We start from the raw sequence: 17571 nt of genomic DNA on the forward strand, positions 1-17571 counted from the left end.
TCACTTCTAGCAGCGGCGGTCGTCTGGAAGAAATGGCGGGGTGTATCCGCGCGACATACTGCGATAATGGATTTCCTTCCGCAGAAGAGGTCAGCGCTGCAGCTCCCACGGGGAAAAAGACTATCCAGAAAGAACAGCTAACATACACTAATAATGAGACTGAAAAACCAAAGTGCGCGCAGAAAAAAAAAAAGAGAGAATGCTCAACACCAAAAAAAAAAAAGAAAACAATATGAGAGCCCTCACCAAGCTCGTAGCAAAGCAAAACAAAAGATGGAGCTGAACAGGAGAGAAACACCAGTAAACACCACACACAAATCACCCTCAACACAATACAAGTGAAAAAGAGCAACGCAGCAACTAATAAAAATCGTCACTCAATTACCAGGCAAACGCGGCAAAGAGCCCTCACCAAGCTCAAAAAAAAAAAAAAAAAAAAAAAAAAAAGTTTAACGGGAGCGAAACATGGGAAACACCACACTTGACTGGAAAACGGCTCTTGTCAATGAAATCACATTGCAGGAACCCAATAAATCAGCACCTCAACTAAAATAAAAGGGCACACATGCAAAGAATTCGCACTAAGCTCTCAAAAAAAAAAAAAGAAAAGAAAAAAAAAAAACTGGTGGCAATGCAACAAAAAGTAATAAAATAATAATAATTAAAGGCACAACCGGCGAGAAACAGCGGCAGATACTACATGAACAAACCAACAAGGATGGCAAAGAATTTGAACACAAACAAAAAAGTAAAAAAAAAAAAACTAGCAAAGACGTAAGAAAAAAAAAGTTTAAGGGCAGAAAGCACTACATGAATAAACCGATTGCAAAGAATGTGAGCACAAACAGAACGGAGAGGTTAAAGAACAAGCAAAAAAAAAAAAGGAAAACTAGAAGGACAAAAAAAAACAAAAAAACTAGCAAATTAAGAAAAAAGAACACTTGAAGGACAAAAAACACTGCCAGATACTACATAAACAAGCCAACAATGGGGATAGGAAACACTAAATGAACTAGTAAAAAAAAAAAAAGAGAGCTCTCACCAAGCTCTCACAGCAACCGGGAATCCAGGGACAGCAGGGGTTCCAAGAACAGCAGGTCCGGATGGTCCATGAGTCCAGGGGTCCAGGGTCAGCAGGGGGTCCAGGAACAGCAGGGGGTCCAGGGGTCCAGGATACTACTACACTTTGATCTTAGCCAATAGGCCGTACTACACTTTGATCTTAGCCAAAAGGCCGATACTACACACACAAAGTTTATTGACTTCCAAACTGATAGAGCACGATACATTGACAATGTGAACCACAATATACATACACTTATATGTAAAGGATACCGAATAATGTGCCAATACAATACAGATGTTGTAAGTCACTTTACATTAACATCTTATCTTCGTATCAGAGTCTGCTTATCCTTTATACAATTTCAATCAATTGGTACAAAAAAGGGATATACAATAATAATGGGAGAACCACTCAAATCTCTCCATCCCAATGCACTAGAAGGGGAAAGGGAAAAAAAGGGGGGGGATGTACATGCATACATGTTATGATCCAACGCGCGTTACATGTGATCATCAATACAACAATGTCGGCATCGTTAGCCCATTTGGTCTCACAACAAAGAACCGTGTGTGCCAACGCTGCAGAAACCGCGCCTCCCCGTCTAGTTCGAGCCGCTCTGACAGGTATTCCCAGAGCAGGAGGCGCAGGCTCTGCAGCGCCGGGTACATGGCCCGTACTGGCTGCCTGCGTGCTTCCGCCAGGCAGCGGCGCTTCCACAAGACAAAAAGGGTACATGCCACAACTAGCCGCGCGAATGCACCCCGCGGTTGGTTTCTACACTTTGATCTTAGCCAAAAGGCCGAGAAGCGATAAATTGACAAGGAACTGCAGTTCGATCCCATCAAAAATGTATGCCCAAGTGGTGCCACTTATCGGTTGTTGCAGAAACAGCGTCGGTCCACCGTTTTTTGTTTGTAGCACTTGAGCTATGGTTTACCAAATCTCGACACATCCCTTGAAGGGGATTCTTAATCAAACCATTCTTTATTGCCTCAAATAATAGACTCACATGCAATGACACGCGGAAAAAGTAACCCAAGGTGTCACTGCATGCACGAGGCGCCCAACAATGCAATAAGACAGGCATTGAGAGGATTGCTGTGTTAGGCACATGGATAGCAGTGAGCTCGAATGAAAAAAGTTAGTTGGCCTCATCTTTGAGTTGTGATTGTCCTCCCCCAAAAACCGTGAGTCGCTTAGCTAGTCCCGGAAGTAGTGCAGTACCGGGTAGACCCGTGGCAGAGGTACACCAAAGCCCAGAATGCTCTGCCGCATTACAAAAAATAGTATAATGTCAGGGTTACAAATTACAACTGGCAACTGATATCAAGCTGTTAAAACAGTGTTTACCAGAAATGTTTTGTACATTTGCAAGCAATGCTTTACTGCAGATACCTACTGCTATTAAGGCAAAAGCCTTTATTGCCTCATAGTTGTCGTTAGCAAAAGTGTCACATTTTTGCCACAGCACTTATTGGTCGCGAAGGGAAGACATCGTGGAGGTGTCGACCAATCACAGAGCAACACCACAGTATGTGCAAATGCATAGCTTATATGTCCATATGTCAATCAATGAGCAGTTACTAATTAAAAAGGAAATAAATAGGTAAATAATAATTTATATGCTATGTCCTGGTTATTGCACTAATTACTCAATATTGGCTAGGTAAACAATTATTACTAATTATTTACAGTTGCGAAAATATAATTACTAATTATTACCACACTGTAAAACCAACCACATTGGCTAGATAAACAATTATTACTAATTATTTATAGTTGCATAGTATACTTACTAATTATTACCACACTCTGTAAAACCAACCACATTGGCTACATAAACAATTATTAATAATTATTTACAGTTGCGTAAATAATTACTACACTCTGTAAAACCAACCACATTGGCTAGGTAAACAATTATTACTAATTATTTACAGTTACGTAAATATAATTACTAATTATTACCACACTGTAAAACCAACCACATTGGCTAGATAAACAATTATTACTAATTATTTATAGTTGCATAGTATACTTACTAATTATTACCACACTCTGTAAAACCAACCACATTGGCTAGATAAACAATTATTAATAATTATTTACAGTTGCGTAAATAATTACTACACTCTGTAAAACCAACCACATTGGCTAGGTAAACAATTATTACTAATTATTTACAGTTGCGTAAATATAATTACTAATTATTACCACACTGTAAAACCAACCACAATGGCTAGGTAAACTTTTAATACTAATTATTTACATTTGCGTAAATATAATTACCAATTACTTCCACACTCTGCAAAACCAACCACAATGGCTAGGTAAACTATTACTAATTATTTACAGTTGCGAAAATATAATTACTAATTATTACCACACTGTAAAACCAACCACATTGGCTAGATAAACAATTATTACTAATTATTTATAGTTGCATAGTATACTTACTAATTATTACCACACTCTGTAAAACCAACCACATTGGCTACATAAACAATTATTATTAATTATTTACAGTTGCGTAAATAATTACTACACTCTGTAAAACCAACCACATTGGCTAGGTAAACAATTATTACTAATTATTTACAGTTGCGTAAATATAATTACTAATTATTACCACACTGTAAAACCAACCACAATGGCTAGGTAAACTTTTAATACTAATTATTTACATTTGCGTAAATATAATTACCAATTACTTCCACACTCTGCAAAACCAACCACAATGGCTAGGTAAACTATTATTACTAATTATTTACAGTTGCGAAAATATAATTACTAATTATTACCACACTGTAAAACCAACCACATTGGCTAGATAAACAATTATTACTAATTATTTATAGTTGCATAGTATACTTACTAATTATTACCACACTCTGTAAAACCAACCACATTGGCTACATAAACAATTATTAATAATTATTTACAGTTGCGTAAATAATTACTACACTCTGTAAAACCAACCACATTGGCTAGGTAAACAATTATTACTAATTATTTACAGTTGCGTGAATATAATTACTAATTATAACCACACTCTGTAAAACCAACCACAATTGCTAGGTAAACTATTATTACTAATTATTTACAGTTGCGTAAATATAATTACTAATTATTACCACACTGTAAAACCAACCACAATGGCTAGGTAAACTTTTATTACTAATTATTTATAGTTGCATAGTATACTTACTAATTATTACCACACTCTGTAAAACCAACCATATTGGCTACATAAACAATTATTAATAATTATTTACAGTTGCGTAAATAATTACTACACTCTGTAAAACCAACCACATAACAGTAAAAGTCGGAAAAAAAAGTCGGAAAAAAAAGTCGGAAAAAAAAGTCGGAACAAAAAGTCGGAAAAAAAAAGTCCAAAAATTTCTAGAATAAAACAAAGCAGTTTTTCTGTTTTTTTTCAATTGTGCCTTCTCCCCCCAAAAGGGGGAGATGCTGGGCTGGTCCCGGAAGTAGTGCAGTACCGGGTCGACCCGTGGCGGAGTTGGAGCAAGCCCCGAACACTCCGCCGCGCTACAAAAATCAGTTTAATATCATGGGTACAATTAGAACCCGTAACAGATATTAAGCTGTTAAGAACAGAGTGTTTTTCAGAAATGTTTTGTACATTTCCTAGCAGTTTTATTGCAGACACCTACTGTTGTTGTTCATTCCTTTTTAGGGGAAATCTCATCTGTAAAGTTTTATTCCTGGTGTGGGGTGAGTGTATTGTTGTGCGTGTAGGAAGTCTTTCTAACTCGAGCTGCTGAAGTCCACCGAAGTGCGAGCCCTTCAATTTGCAGCTACGTGTTTAGCATAGACTTCACGAGAAGCTGCGATGGTATCGCTCACCGCCAGCTTCTTGAAGAGACGCATGTAGCGTTTGCTACAGAGGCGCCTCATCACTTTGTCATTGTTGGGGTCCCAGGAGCCCAGGGCCCCAACAACGACTGCCTCGATGCTGACCCGCTGGAATTTCCGGAGCAGGTATTGGCGAACGGGTTCGTACTTGGCGATCTTACTCTCCCGTGCAGCATCGAAGGCGGTTTTGCGATTGTCAAAGGGACATGTGACATCGATGACAATCGCTGTTTCCCCGCGTGCCAGAACAAGATCTGGGCGGAGGTTCGTGTCACCCACGGGCCGGTTCTCATGGGTGACGGTGAATCGCTTCTCAGCGGCTGTCTTCAGCCGGTCGACGATCCTGTTGTGTCGGCTGGTGTAGGCGACGCTCTGGCGCATGCAGTGGCAGAGAACATGCGGGAGGGATTCCTTGTCTTGCCCGCATCTCCGACACCGCTGGTCAGCAGCGACATCCCACGGCCTGGCTCCGTTGAGGGGCAGCAGGTTCAGCCTCGCACGGTGCACGAAGCGCCAATCGCAGAAGCGAGTGAAGCGCCCCGTCCTCATGAAGTGGGAACTGCTATGGTCGGCTGCTACGCACTCCATCACTTTCCCCTGGTTAGGCTTTTCGTGGAGATTGTGATCTCGTGCGGGCATAGCGATGCTCCGAAGTGTCCTCACCACTTTCGTGCGCTGCTTCTGCGTGACGGTCACGTCGGCGCGAGTGATGCTGGGGCCCCCCTCTTGCATCTCCCACGTGACCGCCAGGCGCCGGGAAGCTTTGCGAGCCTCCGTCCATACAGACTGAAGCTGCGTTGCCCTAGCTCGGAAGTCTCCCTCCGTCTCCCCTGTCAGGTAGGCAGCGATGTCCTCATCCGTGGCTGGTCGGCGTAGTCTCTTCGTCATGATGGCAGTAACGGCATGCAGCGCTAGATCTCGCACCTCTAGATCAAGAGAGGAGAGGAGCTTAAATGCATTGTCAATGCGGCAGATGTCGCTCAGCTCCGCTGCGAGGGGGATGCCGACCGAGCCCGATGCTGCACTGCCGTAGAGGTATTCATTGGCTGCGGTTCCTGGAAGATAAAGGGATTTTTTGATTAGTGGCCGCAGTGCATCGTCGAGGCGCGCCCACTCTGACTTGCCCAACACACCGCACCGCATGGAGAAATTGAGCGCTGGATATACAAATGTTTTCACAGCGTCCAATCTCTGCCAAGGGGCGAGCATTGAGCTAAGCAGGCGGCGGCCGGTGTTGATGGCCTGGTCCACAGTAGCTCTGTCCGGGAAGACGTTGAACCCTACAGGGCGGCCCAGGAACGTCTGGCTTTCAAAATCCTGGATAATTGGGATCTCAGCTCCTGCAATAAAGAAAGGGGTCAGTCTTGTACCAACCGGTGTTTTGCCGCTCAGATGAAGAGTGCGGCACTTCGCTGGGTTAAGCTGTAATCCCAGCCTAGAAGAAAGGGATTCAACAGTATTAATGCGGGCTTGAAGCATCTCCGGGTCATTGGCCAGGGGGGTGAGGTCATCGGCGTAGGCCAGGATGTTGTGCTGCCTCTCGCCTCCCTGCACAGCACGCAAAACAGGGTCAATGACAAAATTAAACAAGAGCCCGCTCAGTGGGCATCCCTGTCGAATCCCTGCAGAAATAGCGATCGGCCGTGTTGACCCTTCTTGTCCTACGATGGTGGTGGTGTTGTCCCTGTAGAGGTCAGCGACGATCGAACAGAAGTCGCTGCCGGCGCCTGCTCCACGTAGTGCGTCGATGAGGGCGTTGTGGGCGACAGATCCAAAGGCGTTGCTGAAGTCAAGGAACGCCACGCACAGCTCCCCACCGCCACCCCTCGCTGCGTCGAGGCGCTCCTGCAGCACGAAGTTGTGCTCAAACACACCATCGTGCGGCAGGAACCCCTTTTGACAACGAGAGAGCAGCTCGTGTTCAGCGATCCATCGCTGCAGCCGAGTGGCGAGACACCCAGCATACAGCTTTGAAATCGTCGACCCGAGTGCGATGGGGCGCCAGTTCGTGACGTCCTCCACAGGTCCCTTCTTGTGGATGAGGATGGTCCGGGACTCCTTCCATGCTGGGGGCACTCTCTTGAACTTGAGGCAGGCGTTGAATGCTGCTGTCAGGAAGGCTGCTTCAGGGTCTGTCGTCTTCCAGTGCTGGTAGGTGATTCGGTCGTTGCCGGGCGCGGTGTTCTCACATTTCCTCAGCTTCGTCAGGACCTCCTCTTCGGTGAACTTGTCTAGAGGGAATTCCGTGAGGTCGCTGCTCTTGGCCTTGTTGAGAAGAAGGCTGGTGTCCACCTCCTTGGGGCCCCACGTTGCAGTGAAGTGGTCCTCGAGATCCTGTAAAGGAACCGTGCACATAGGCGACTCGCCGTCCACAATCAGGCGTACTGCTCGGCGGCGATTCCTGCGGTAAAGAGACTGGATCTGCTGAGCGTTGTCGGGGTTGGTCGGACGGCGCGGCTTACCTCCGGCCGGAGCCTTCGGCAGCTTTACCGCCTTTCCAACCTCGGTGATGGCCTCCTCCAAGATGGAAAGAAAACCATCCCAACCCTCAGCAGACGCAGGCTCACGCAGCAAACACCGGAGGCGCCTGGTGTGGTCGACGAGTATGCCCTCGCACTCCAGTTCATCAGAAAGAGAATCAGTTAGTGCTCCCTGGGTGGCAGTTGCGTCATGGTGCCCGCCGCCGTCGTCGTCTTGAAGCTGCGATGTATTGCTTTCCTCGCTGATTGTTGACAGGTGAGCCTGTTGTCCGTCGCCTACCTGCAAGGAAGGAGAATCTTGTGAATTCTCCATCTCCCTGCTGCTGTTGGGTGTGCTGCTGGCAAGCACGGGAATTCCCTGGTCATCCTGCTGGGATGGGGAGGTGGGAAAAATTAGTGCTGGTGTTGCTGCTCTCGTGGTGCTGCTCTCTGGAGGAGGAGAGATGGGGGTTAGCGTTCGTGGCTCTTCCTGGCCCGCTTCCTCCACATTGGTGTCTTGTTGAGGCGTTGCTGGTGGTGTCCTTGCGTCTTGGCTGATGTCCTCTTCTTGTGGGGGCTCTAGATCCGGTGGTCTGGCATCCCGTGATGGTGTCCGTCTTAGTCTTCTTGTCGCCGCTAACGGTGGCACGGGACGAGGCGGTAATCCCTGCATGGCAGTCTGTTTGCGGTGCCACATGTGATGATTTTCCAGCCCTCTTTTCGATGGAAAAGAGAGCTGGCAATCACCGCACTTGTGGCTGTGCAAGTCAGTGCTGGCCACCTCGAGCTTCTCTCCAGTAAGACAGGGATGCGCTTTTGGCCGAGGACCGACCTCTCTGTGGCAGAGAGTGCAAAAATGCGTGACCTGGCTTATGCGCACCCCATGCTCACTTTCAAGATGCCGAGTCAGGGACTGCCGCCTGGACGTCCACAATACCGGGGAGTACGCGGTAGCGCATCCCTCTTCCGTACATCGGAACGTCCTCGCCAGCGGAAAGAACAGCGTAAGGCTGTTCCCATCACGGCGAGGTTGCGATCCGGGCTGTGGCGGTTCTTCATTGTTGGCCGGGCTTGGACTGGTAGACGGCGATCGGACTGGAATGCGGCTTCTGCTGGCGGTGAAGGCGCTGCTTGTCGGAGGCGATGACATCACTTCTAGCAGCGGCGGTCGTCTGGAAGAAATGGCGGGGTGTATCCGCGCGACATACTGCGATAATGGATTTCCTTCCGCAGAAGAGGTCAGCGCTGCAGCTCCCACGGGGAAAAAGACTATCCAGAAAGAACAACTAACATACACTATTAATGAGACTGAAAAACCAAAGCGCGCGCGCAGAAAAAAAAAAAAAAGAATGCTCAACACCAAAAAAAAGAAAAAAAAAGAAAACACAATATGAGAGCCCTCACCAAGCTCGTAGCAAAGCAAAGCAAAAGATGGAGCTGAACAGGAGAGAAACACCAGTAAACACTACACACAAATCACCCTCAACACAATACAAGTGAAAAAGAGCTCTTGGTACTGAAGCAACGCAGCAACTAATAAAAATCGTCACTCTATTACCAGGCAAACGCGGCAAAGAGCCCTCACCAAGCTCAAAGAAAAAAAAAAAAAAAAAAAAAGGTTTAACGGGAGCAAAACATGGGAAACACCACACTTGACTGGAAAACAGCTCTTGTCAATGAAATCACAATGCAGGAACCCAGCACCTCAACTCAAATAAAAGGGAACACTGGCAAAGAATTCACACTAAGCTCACACGAAAAAAAAAAACTGGTGGCAATGTAACATATAGTAATAAAAAAAAAATTAAAGGCACAAGCGGCGAGAAACAGCGGCAGATACTACATGAACAAACCAACAAGGATGGCAAAGAATTTGAACACACGCAGCAAAGTAAAAAAAAAATAGCAAAGACGGAAAAAGAAAAAAAAATTTAAGGGCAGAAAGCACTACATGAATAAACCGATTGCAAAGAATGTAAGCACAAACAGAATGGAGAGCTAAAAGATCAAGCAAAAAAAAAAAAGGAAAGCTAGAAGGAGGAAAAAAACCTACCAAATTAAGAAAAAAGAACACTTGAAGGGCAAAAAAAAAAACACTGCCAACAATGAGGATAGGAAACAATGAATGAACTAGTAAAAAAAAGAGAGCTCTCACCAAGCCCTCACAGCAACCGGGAATCCAGGGACAGCAGGGGTTCCAAGAGCAGCAGGTCCGGATGGCCACGAGTCCAGGGGTCCAGGGTCAGCAGGGGGTCCAGGAACAGCTGGGGGTACAGGATCAGCTACTACACTTTGATCTTAGCCAAAAGGCCGAGAAGCGATAAATTGACAAGGAACTGCAGTTCGATCCCATCAAAAATGTATGCCCAAGTGGTGCCACTTATCGGTTGTTGCAGAAACAGCGTCGGTCCACCGTTTTTTGTTTGTAGCACTTGAGCTATGGTTTACCAAATCTCGACACATCCCTTGAAGGGGATTCTTAATCAAACCATTCTTTATTGCCTCAAATAATAGACTCACATGCAATGACACGCGGAAAAAGTAACCCAAGGTGTCACTGCATGCACGAGGCGCCCAACAATGCAATAAGACAGGCATTGAGAGGATTGCTGTGTTAGGCACATGGATAGCAGTGAGCTCGAATGAAAAAAGTTAGTTGGCCTCATCTTTGAGTTGTGATTGTCCTCCCCCAAAAACCGTGAGTCGCTTAGCTAGTCCCGGAAGTAGTGCAGTACCGGGTAGACCCGTGGCAGAGGTACAGCAAGCCCAGAATGCTCTGCCACATTACAAAAAATAGTATAATGTCAGGGTTACAAATTACAACTGGCAACTGATATCAAGCTGTTAAAACAGTGTTTTCCAGAAATGTTTTGTACATTTGCAAGCAATGCTTTATTGCAGATACCTACTGCTATTAAGGCAAAAGCCTTTATTGCCTCATAGTTGTCGTTAGCAAAAGTGTCACATTTTTGCCACAGCACTTATTGGTCGCGAAGGGAAGACGTCGTGGAGGTGTCGACCAATCACAGAGCAACACCACAGTATGTGCAAATGCATAGCTTATATGTCCATATGTCAATCAATGAGCAGTTACTAATTAAAAAGGAAATAAATAAGTAAATATTTATTTATATGCTATGTCCTGGTTATTGCACTAATTACTCAATATTGGCTAGGTAAACAATTATTACTAATTATTTACAGTTGCGAAAATATAATTACTAATTATTACCACACTGTAAAACCAACCACATTGGCTAGATAAACAATTATTACTAATTATTTATAGTTGCATAGTATACTTACTAATTATTACCACACTCTGTAAAACCAACCACATTGGCTACATAAACAATTATTAATAATTATTTACAGTTGCGTAAATAATTACTACACTCTGTAAAACCAACCACATTGGCTAGGTAAACAATTATTACTAATTATTTACAGTTACGTAAATATAATTACTAATTATTACCACACTGTAAAACCAACCACATTGGCTAGATAAACAATTATTACTAATTATTTATAGTTGCATAGTATACTTACTAATTATTACCACACTCTGTAAAACCAACCACATTGGCTAGATAAACAATTATTAATAATTATTTACAGTTGTGTAAATAATTACTACACTCTGTAAAACCAACCACATTGGCTAGGTAAACAATTATTACTATTTATTTACAGTTGCGTAAATATAATTACTAATTATTACCACACTGTAAAACCAACCACAATGGCTAGGTAAACTTTTAATACTAATTATTTACATTTGCGTAAATATAATTACCAATTACTTCCACACTCTGCAAAACCAACCACAATGGCTAGGTAAACTATTACTAATTATTTACAGTTGCGAAAATATAATTACTAATTATTACCACACTGTAAAACCAACCACATTGGCTAGATAAACAATTATTACTAATTATTTATAGTTGCATAGTATACTTACTAATTATTACCACACTCTGTAAAACCAACCACATTGGCTACATAAACAATTATTAATAATTATTTACAGTTGCGTAAATAATTACTACACTCTGTAAAACCAACCACATTGGCTAGGTAAACAATTATTACTAATTATTTACAGTTGCGTAAATATAATTACTAATTATTACCACACTGTAAAACCAACCACAATGGCTAGGTAAACATTTAATACTAATTATTTACATTTGCGTAAATATAATTACCAATTACTTCCACACTCTGCAAAACCAACCACAATGGCTAGGTAAACTATTACTAATTATTTACAGTTGCGAAAATATAATTACTAATTATTACCACACTGTAAAACCAACCACATTGGCTAGATAAACAATTATTACTAATTATTTATAGTTGCATAGTATACTTACTAATTATTACCACACTCTGTAAAACCAACCACATTGGCTACATAAACAATTATTAATAATTATTTACAGTTGCGTAAATAATTACTACACTCTGTAAAACCAACCACATTGGCTAGGTAAACAATTATTACTAATTATTTACAGTTGCGTAAATATAATTACTAATTATTACCACACTGTAAAACCAACCACAATGGCTAGGTAAACTTTTAATAATAATTATTTACATTTGCGTAAATATAATTACCAATTACTTCCACACTCTGCAAAACCAACCACAATGGCTAGGTAAACTATTATTACTAATTATTTACAGTTGCGATAATATAATTACTAATTATTACCACACTGTAAAACCAACCACATTGGCTAGATAAACAATTATTACTAATTATTTATAGTTGCATAGTGTACTTACTAATTATTACCACACTCTGTAAAACCAACCACATTGGCTACATAAACAATTATTAATAATTATTTACAGTTGCGTAAATAATTACTACACTCTTTAAAACCAACCACATTGGCTAGGTAAACAATTATTACTAATTATTGACAGTTGCGTGAATATAATTACTAATTATAACCACACTCTGTAAAACCAACCACAATTGTTAGGTAAACAATTATTACTAATTATTTACAGTTGCGTAAATATAATTACTAATTATTACCACACTGTAAAACCAACCACAATGGCTAGGTAAACTTTTAATACTAATTATTTACATTTGCGTAAATATAATTACCAATTACTTCCACACTCTGCAAAACCAACCACAATGGCTAGGTAAACTATTATTACTAATTATTTACAGTTGCGAAAATATAATTACTAATTATTACCACACTGTAAAACCAACCACATTGGCTAGATAAACAATTATTACTAATTATTTATAGTTGCATAGTATACTTACTAATTATTACCACACTCTGTAAAACCAACCACATTGGCTACATAAACAATTATTAATAATTATTTACAGTTGCGTAAATAATTACTACACTCTGTAAAACCAACCACATAACAGTAAAAGTCGGAAAAAAAGTCGGAAAAAAAAGTCGGAAAAAAAAGTCGGAAAAAAAAGTCGGAAAAAAAAGTCGGAAAAGAAAAGTCGGAAAAAAAAAGTCGGAAAAAAAAGTCGGAAAAAAAAGTCGAAAAAAAAAAGTCGGAAAAAAAAGTCGGAAAAAGAAGTCGGAAAAAAAAAGTCCAAAAATTTCTAGAACAAAACAAAGCAGTTTTTCTGTTTTTTTTTCAATTGTGCCTTCTCCCCCCAAAGGGGGGAGATGCTGGGCCGGTCCCGGAAGTAGTGCAGTACCGGGTCGACCGTGGCGGAGTTGGAGCAAGCCCCGAACACTCCGCCGCGCTACAAAAATCAGTTTAATATCATGGGTACAATTAGAACCCGTAACAGATATTAAGCTGTTAAGAACAGATACTACACAAAGAGAAGTTTATTGACTTCCAAACTGATAAAGCACGATACATTGACAATGTGCACCCATAAATACATACACTTATATTTAAAGGATGCAGAATAATGTGCTGATACAATACAGATGTTGTAAGTCGCTTTACATTAACAGTCTTATCTTCGTATCAGAGTCTGCTTACCCTTTAAACAATTTCAATCAATTGGTACAAAAAGGGATATACAATAATAATGGGAGAACCACTCAAATCTCTCCATCCCAATGCACTAAAGGGGGGGAAAGGGAAAAAAAAGGGGGGGATGTACATGCATACATGTTATGATCCAACGCACACTACATTTGGTCATCAATACAACAATGTCGGCATCGTTAGCCCATTTGCTCTCACAACAAAGAACCGTGTGTGCCAGCGCTGCAGAAACCGCGCCTCCCCGTCTAGTTCGAGCCGCTCTGACAGGTATTCCCAGAGCAGGAGGCGCAGGCTCTGCAACGCCGGGTACATGGCTCGTACTGGCTGCCTGCGTGCTTCCGCCAGGCAGCGGCGCTTCCACAAGACAAAAAGGGTACATGCCACAACTAGCCGCGCAAATGCACCCCGCGGTTGGTTTCTCCGCACCGAAAACATACGGTGTACTAGGTGCCACATAACCTTTGACACCCGACACTCAAAAGCGAAATGATCGCCAATCTCCGGAGCTCCGCACTGCGGGCACTGATTGTTGGGGACAACCCCCCATCGATAGAGGCGATCCCGGGTCGGGAGTACGCCCCACCGCCGTCGCCACTCGAAGTCCTTAACTTGGTCTGGCATTGTGCTTGCTGCCCATGTACTCCATCTCCTAGGATCGGTTCGCTCCGCCTCTTCTGCGCTGAGGCGAGCGCACGCCATGAGGGCGCTTATCTCGGTTGGCGGCACTTCCTCTATGTTTACCTCTGGCAGCTCTACATTAAGTGTTTCCTGGAACCTGGCGGCCGCTTGGTAGAAAGGGTGCGGTGTTTCCGCACGCGGCCCCAGATGTCTTTGAGGGGTGAAGGCCCTCCTCGCAGTGCTTAGCCAGTACAAGAGTAGGGGCCGTCCTGGGTAATCTGCTTGGTCCAAAAGGCCGACGACAAGCTTGGTCAGCATAGTCCGCGCAACCGTTTGGACGCACGGTACACCGAGGCCTCCTCTACTACGGGGAAGTTGCACAAGATGTCGCGCCACTAGGGCTGTCTGTCCTCCCCAGAGGAAAGTGCCTACTAGGGAGGAGAGTCTCCCTGCCGTGCGCCTTGGCATCACTGCCACTCTTGCCACGTAGAACGCAAAGGCAAGCGCGCTGTTCTTAATTACCGTAATTTTGGCGGCCGTTGACAAGTCAAACCGCGCAGCATTTGCGAAAACCCTGCTGGCTTTGTCGATAGTCAGGGTCCAAGTAGCTGGGGATACTCCTCCTTCCTGAAAGAGTACTCCCAGTACCCTAACAGCTTCTACCAAGGGGATCGGTTCTGGTAGTGCCTCTTGGAAGCTGCCAAAGCGGAAAGCGTGACTTTTTCCTACATTCAGTTTTGCTCCCGAGAGCGATGCATATTCTCTAAAGACTGTCATGAACCTCTGCAGGCTTTGTCCATCACGCACAAACAGGGAGATATCATCGGCGTACGCCATTATCTTCACCTCGTCTTGTCCTATCCCCGGAAAGCCGCAGATGCGACGCTCGCTGACGACGCGCCGCAGCAGTGGGTCCAGTGACAGGACAAACAGTGCTGGAGACAATGGGCAACCCTGCCGCACTCCTCGGGTTACCGCAAAATTGGGGAGCAACTCCCCGTTCAATAACATGTCACACGACACATCTTCATACAGAAGCTTTATGATCCCTATGACTTCTTCTGGGATCCCATAGGACCTTAAAACTTGATATAAATATGGGTGTTCGACCCTGTCGAAGGCCTTAGCCTGATCCAGTGAAACAAACACTCCGCTCACTCTTTTCTCCTGTGCATATGCGAAAACGTCCCGGGTGAATGTGAGCGCTGCGAATACAGAGCGTCCCGGTACCGTCGACGATTGATAGGGGCAGATTAAATCTGCCAAAAAATGCCGGAGGCGCTTGGCAAGCAGAGAAGTAACCAACTTGTAATCACTATTTAATAACGTTATTGGTCGCCATGCCTCTGGAGATGACGGCGATGCTCCTTCTTTTGGGATCAAAATTATGCGTCCTGCTGAGAAGGATGCAGGTTTCCGTCCATCCCTGATGACCATGTTGACCAAGGTAGTTATCAGGCCGCCAAGAACATCAAAGAATTGCCAGTAGAAGGCCGCCATAATGCCGTCCGGACCGGGCGCGGATGAGTGTGTCATGTCTCTTAAGGCTTCCCACACTTCTGTGCGTGACGCTGGGGCACTAAGTGCCGCACCCTCGGCTTCGGGCAGAGCTGGTAAGTCGTCACAGAAGGAGGCAATATCTGTCTCTCCGTCAGCTTCGTTTCGGGAGGCCGACGTAAATCGCACTTTAAAGTGTTCCCGAAAGACTTGCGCGATCACAGCCGGATCCTCCGACATTGTGCCCTCGCCCATGTCCACACTCTCCACCCGCTCTGTCCGGCCATCGTGCCTGCGCGTGCTTCGACTGTGCATCAAATCCGCCGTGCACTCGGCTGTGGGCGGCGCATCCCTGCTTTGTGTATCCTGGTACCCATCTTGCAGGATGCGGTGATATCTGATCCTCAAGATATCCAGGTAGTCTCGCATGGCGAACGATAACTCGTCGGCACTTTGAATTATCTTCATCCTTCTTAGTACATCGTTCAGCGCAGCGGTACGCCGTGCACTTTTCTTCTTTCCTGCCCGGACGAGAATTGCCCGCCATTCGGTCTTGAGGTTGTCCCACCCCTCGGGTGACAGCTGGGTCATGTCAGCAATAGAGTTCGACACCTCCGCCCGAATGTCGCTGATGCTCTTGCCATCCAGCATTAACGATGCGTCCATACGCCACAGATTCGGGCGCGTCGGGCGGCCTGCTGAACATCTCAATGTGGCCATGACAGGTACATGATCACTCATCTTTGCCATATCTTGTGGGAGATTTAGCACCTCGCAGGAGACCAGGAGGGGTATCAAGCAGGGAGGGACATAGACTCTATCTATACGGCTAGAGCTACGTCTGCTCGTGCGAGTGGCCATAAATTCATCTCCATGTAGCACCACCCACGCATCCGAGAGGTGGACCTGGCGCACGAGTTTCCGTAGCTCTTTTGCGTGGTAGCAGGATGAGCCCTGCCCTGGTCCTCTAAGGTCTCGCTCCGAATCTAGGACACAGTTAAAATCTCCCAACAAAACATGAGGGGTGGAATCTAGAAAGAAGGGCGCAATGGATTTGAAGAAGTCATTGGTGAGTGCCCTTGTAACTGGAGCATACACGTTCACGAAACGAGTCTTCCGCCCTTCTAAGAACAAATCCACTGCAATAACCCGCCCGTCAGGACCGTACGTGCAATGAGCTCCATTGCGAAACGCGGGAGATACGAAAATAACCCCTACACCACAGCACCGTGAGTCTGTTAGCGAAAAAAAGGCATCAACATGAAAGCGGGAACGAAAAAATAATACATCGGATGGAGTGCGTAAATTGCACTCTTGCAAAAATAAGACATCAATTTTGTGTAGTCGCGCAAAATGAATAATCTCGCGCTGCTTGTCCGGGTTGCGAAACCCTCTAACGTTAAAGGTAACAAACTTAAAAGCAGCCATGAGAAATAAATGGAATGAACTCAAATAACAAAACAAACTAAGAAACTATAGAACAAACAATACAGACAGACTCACAGCACGGTGCGGCGGGTCGCGTCCATGAGGGCGCAGCATCGCAGAAGTGGCACTGAGACGGGAGGGCTCCCTGGTCCATGAGACGTCTCGGCTGGCGGCCCCGCGGCGGCAGGACGACGATGCCAATCGGTGCCAATGGCTGGGCTGCAAGGGGATCCAGTCGGCACACTCGGCTGCGGAAAAAACACACAGTCACTCGCGTGCCAACACAGTCCCAACCAGTACACTGTCCATCGTTCGTCCACCGTACCGCCCGAGTCGACGGGCCAGGGTGGTGATCCCTTGATGGCGCCTTGGAGTGGACGCCAGGACCACTGAAGGTCAAAGAGAAGGGATGTGGACCGTTACGGCCCTGTCGCTCTTCCACTGGCGCCATGGTGCTTAGTTCTCTGGCGGCCTGGTGTCCATTTTGTCTGCCTCGTTGCCATTCCCCTTCTTGGGCTTTTTCTTCGGCGCCGAACCGCACGGGCCCGATCCGCTGTCCGAAGAAAGGGTCCGCTTTACCAGGTCCTCGTCTGCACAGGACGTCTTCCGCAT

The 17571-nt window shown here is 44.9% G+C and overlaps 1 protein-coding gene, 1 non-coding gene and 2 pseudogenes across 2 annotated transcripts; all 4 read right to left on the reverse strand.

Moving 5' to 3' along the window:
* Positions 1-4535: 4535 nt before the first annotated feature.
* On the reverse strand, positions 4536-4708 carry LOC146171130 (U2 spliceosomal RNA; annotated as a pseudogene).
* A 168-nt stretch (positions 4709-4876) lies between these two features.
* Positions 4877-17410, reverse strand: LOC146171131 (uncharacterized). The gene is made up of 6 exons (XM_084586541.1): positions 17035-17410; positions 15379-16517; positions 9571-9668; positions 7913-8120; positions 7706-7792; positions 4877-7030 (listed from the first exon to the last, which is right to left on the reverse strand). Exons 1-6 carry the CDS (start codon positions 17408-17410, stop codon positions 4877-4879), a joined length of 4062 nt encoding a protein of 1353 aa, XP_084442667.1.
* On the reverse strand, positions 10106-10276 carry LOC146171132 (U2 spliceosomal RNA; annotated as a pseudogene).
* LOC146171133 (U2 spliceosomal RNA) lies at positions 13078-13266 on the reverse strand. Its single transcript, XR_014702906.1, has one exon. It is a non-coding gene; the product is annotated as a U2 spliceosomal RNA (small nuclear RNA).
* Positions 17411-17571: the final 161 nt, after the last annotated feature.

The sequence above is a fragment of the Amblyomma maculatum genome, unplaced genomic scaffold, assembly GCF_055883805.1.
Source record: "Amblyomma maculatum isolate TAMU_Amacu unplaced genomic scaffold, ASM5588380v1 scaffold_23, whole genome shotgun sequence".
Classification (NCBI taxonomy): domain Eukaryota; kingdom Metazoa; phylum Arthropoda; class Arachnida; order Ixodida; family Ixodidae; genus Amblyomma; species Amblyomma maculatum.

Bases quoted from the DNA above. Each gene is read 5' to 3' on its own strand.
- LOC146171131 (XM_084586541.1), bottom strand. From the start codon at position 17,410: ATGGCGCCAGTGGAAGAGCGACAGGGCCGTAACGGTCCACATCCCTTC. The intron at 9,669-15,378 runs GCATGGCGACCA...CTGTACCCCCAG, and splicing joins CATCGCCGTCATCTCCAGAG to CTGTTCCTGGACCCCCTGCT. The intron at 8,121-9,570 runs GTGAGGGCTTGG...TCCATCGAAAAG, and splicing joins TCCCTGGATTCCCGGTTGCT to AGGGCTGGAAAATCATCACA.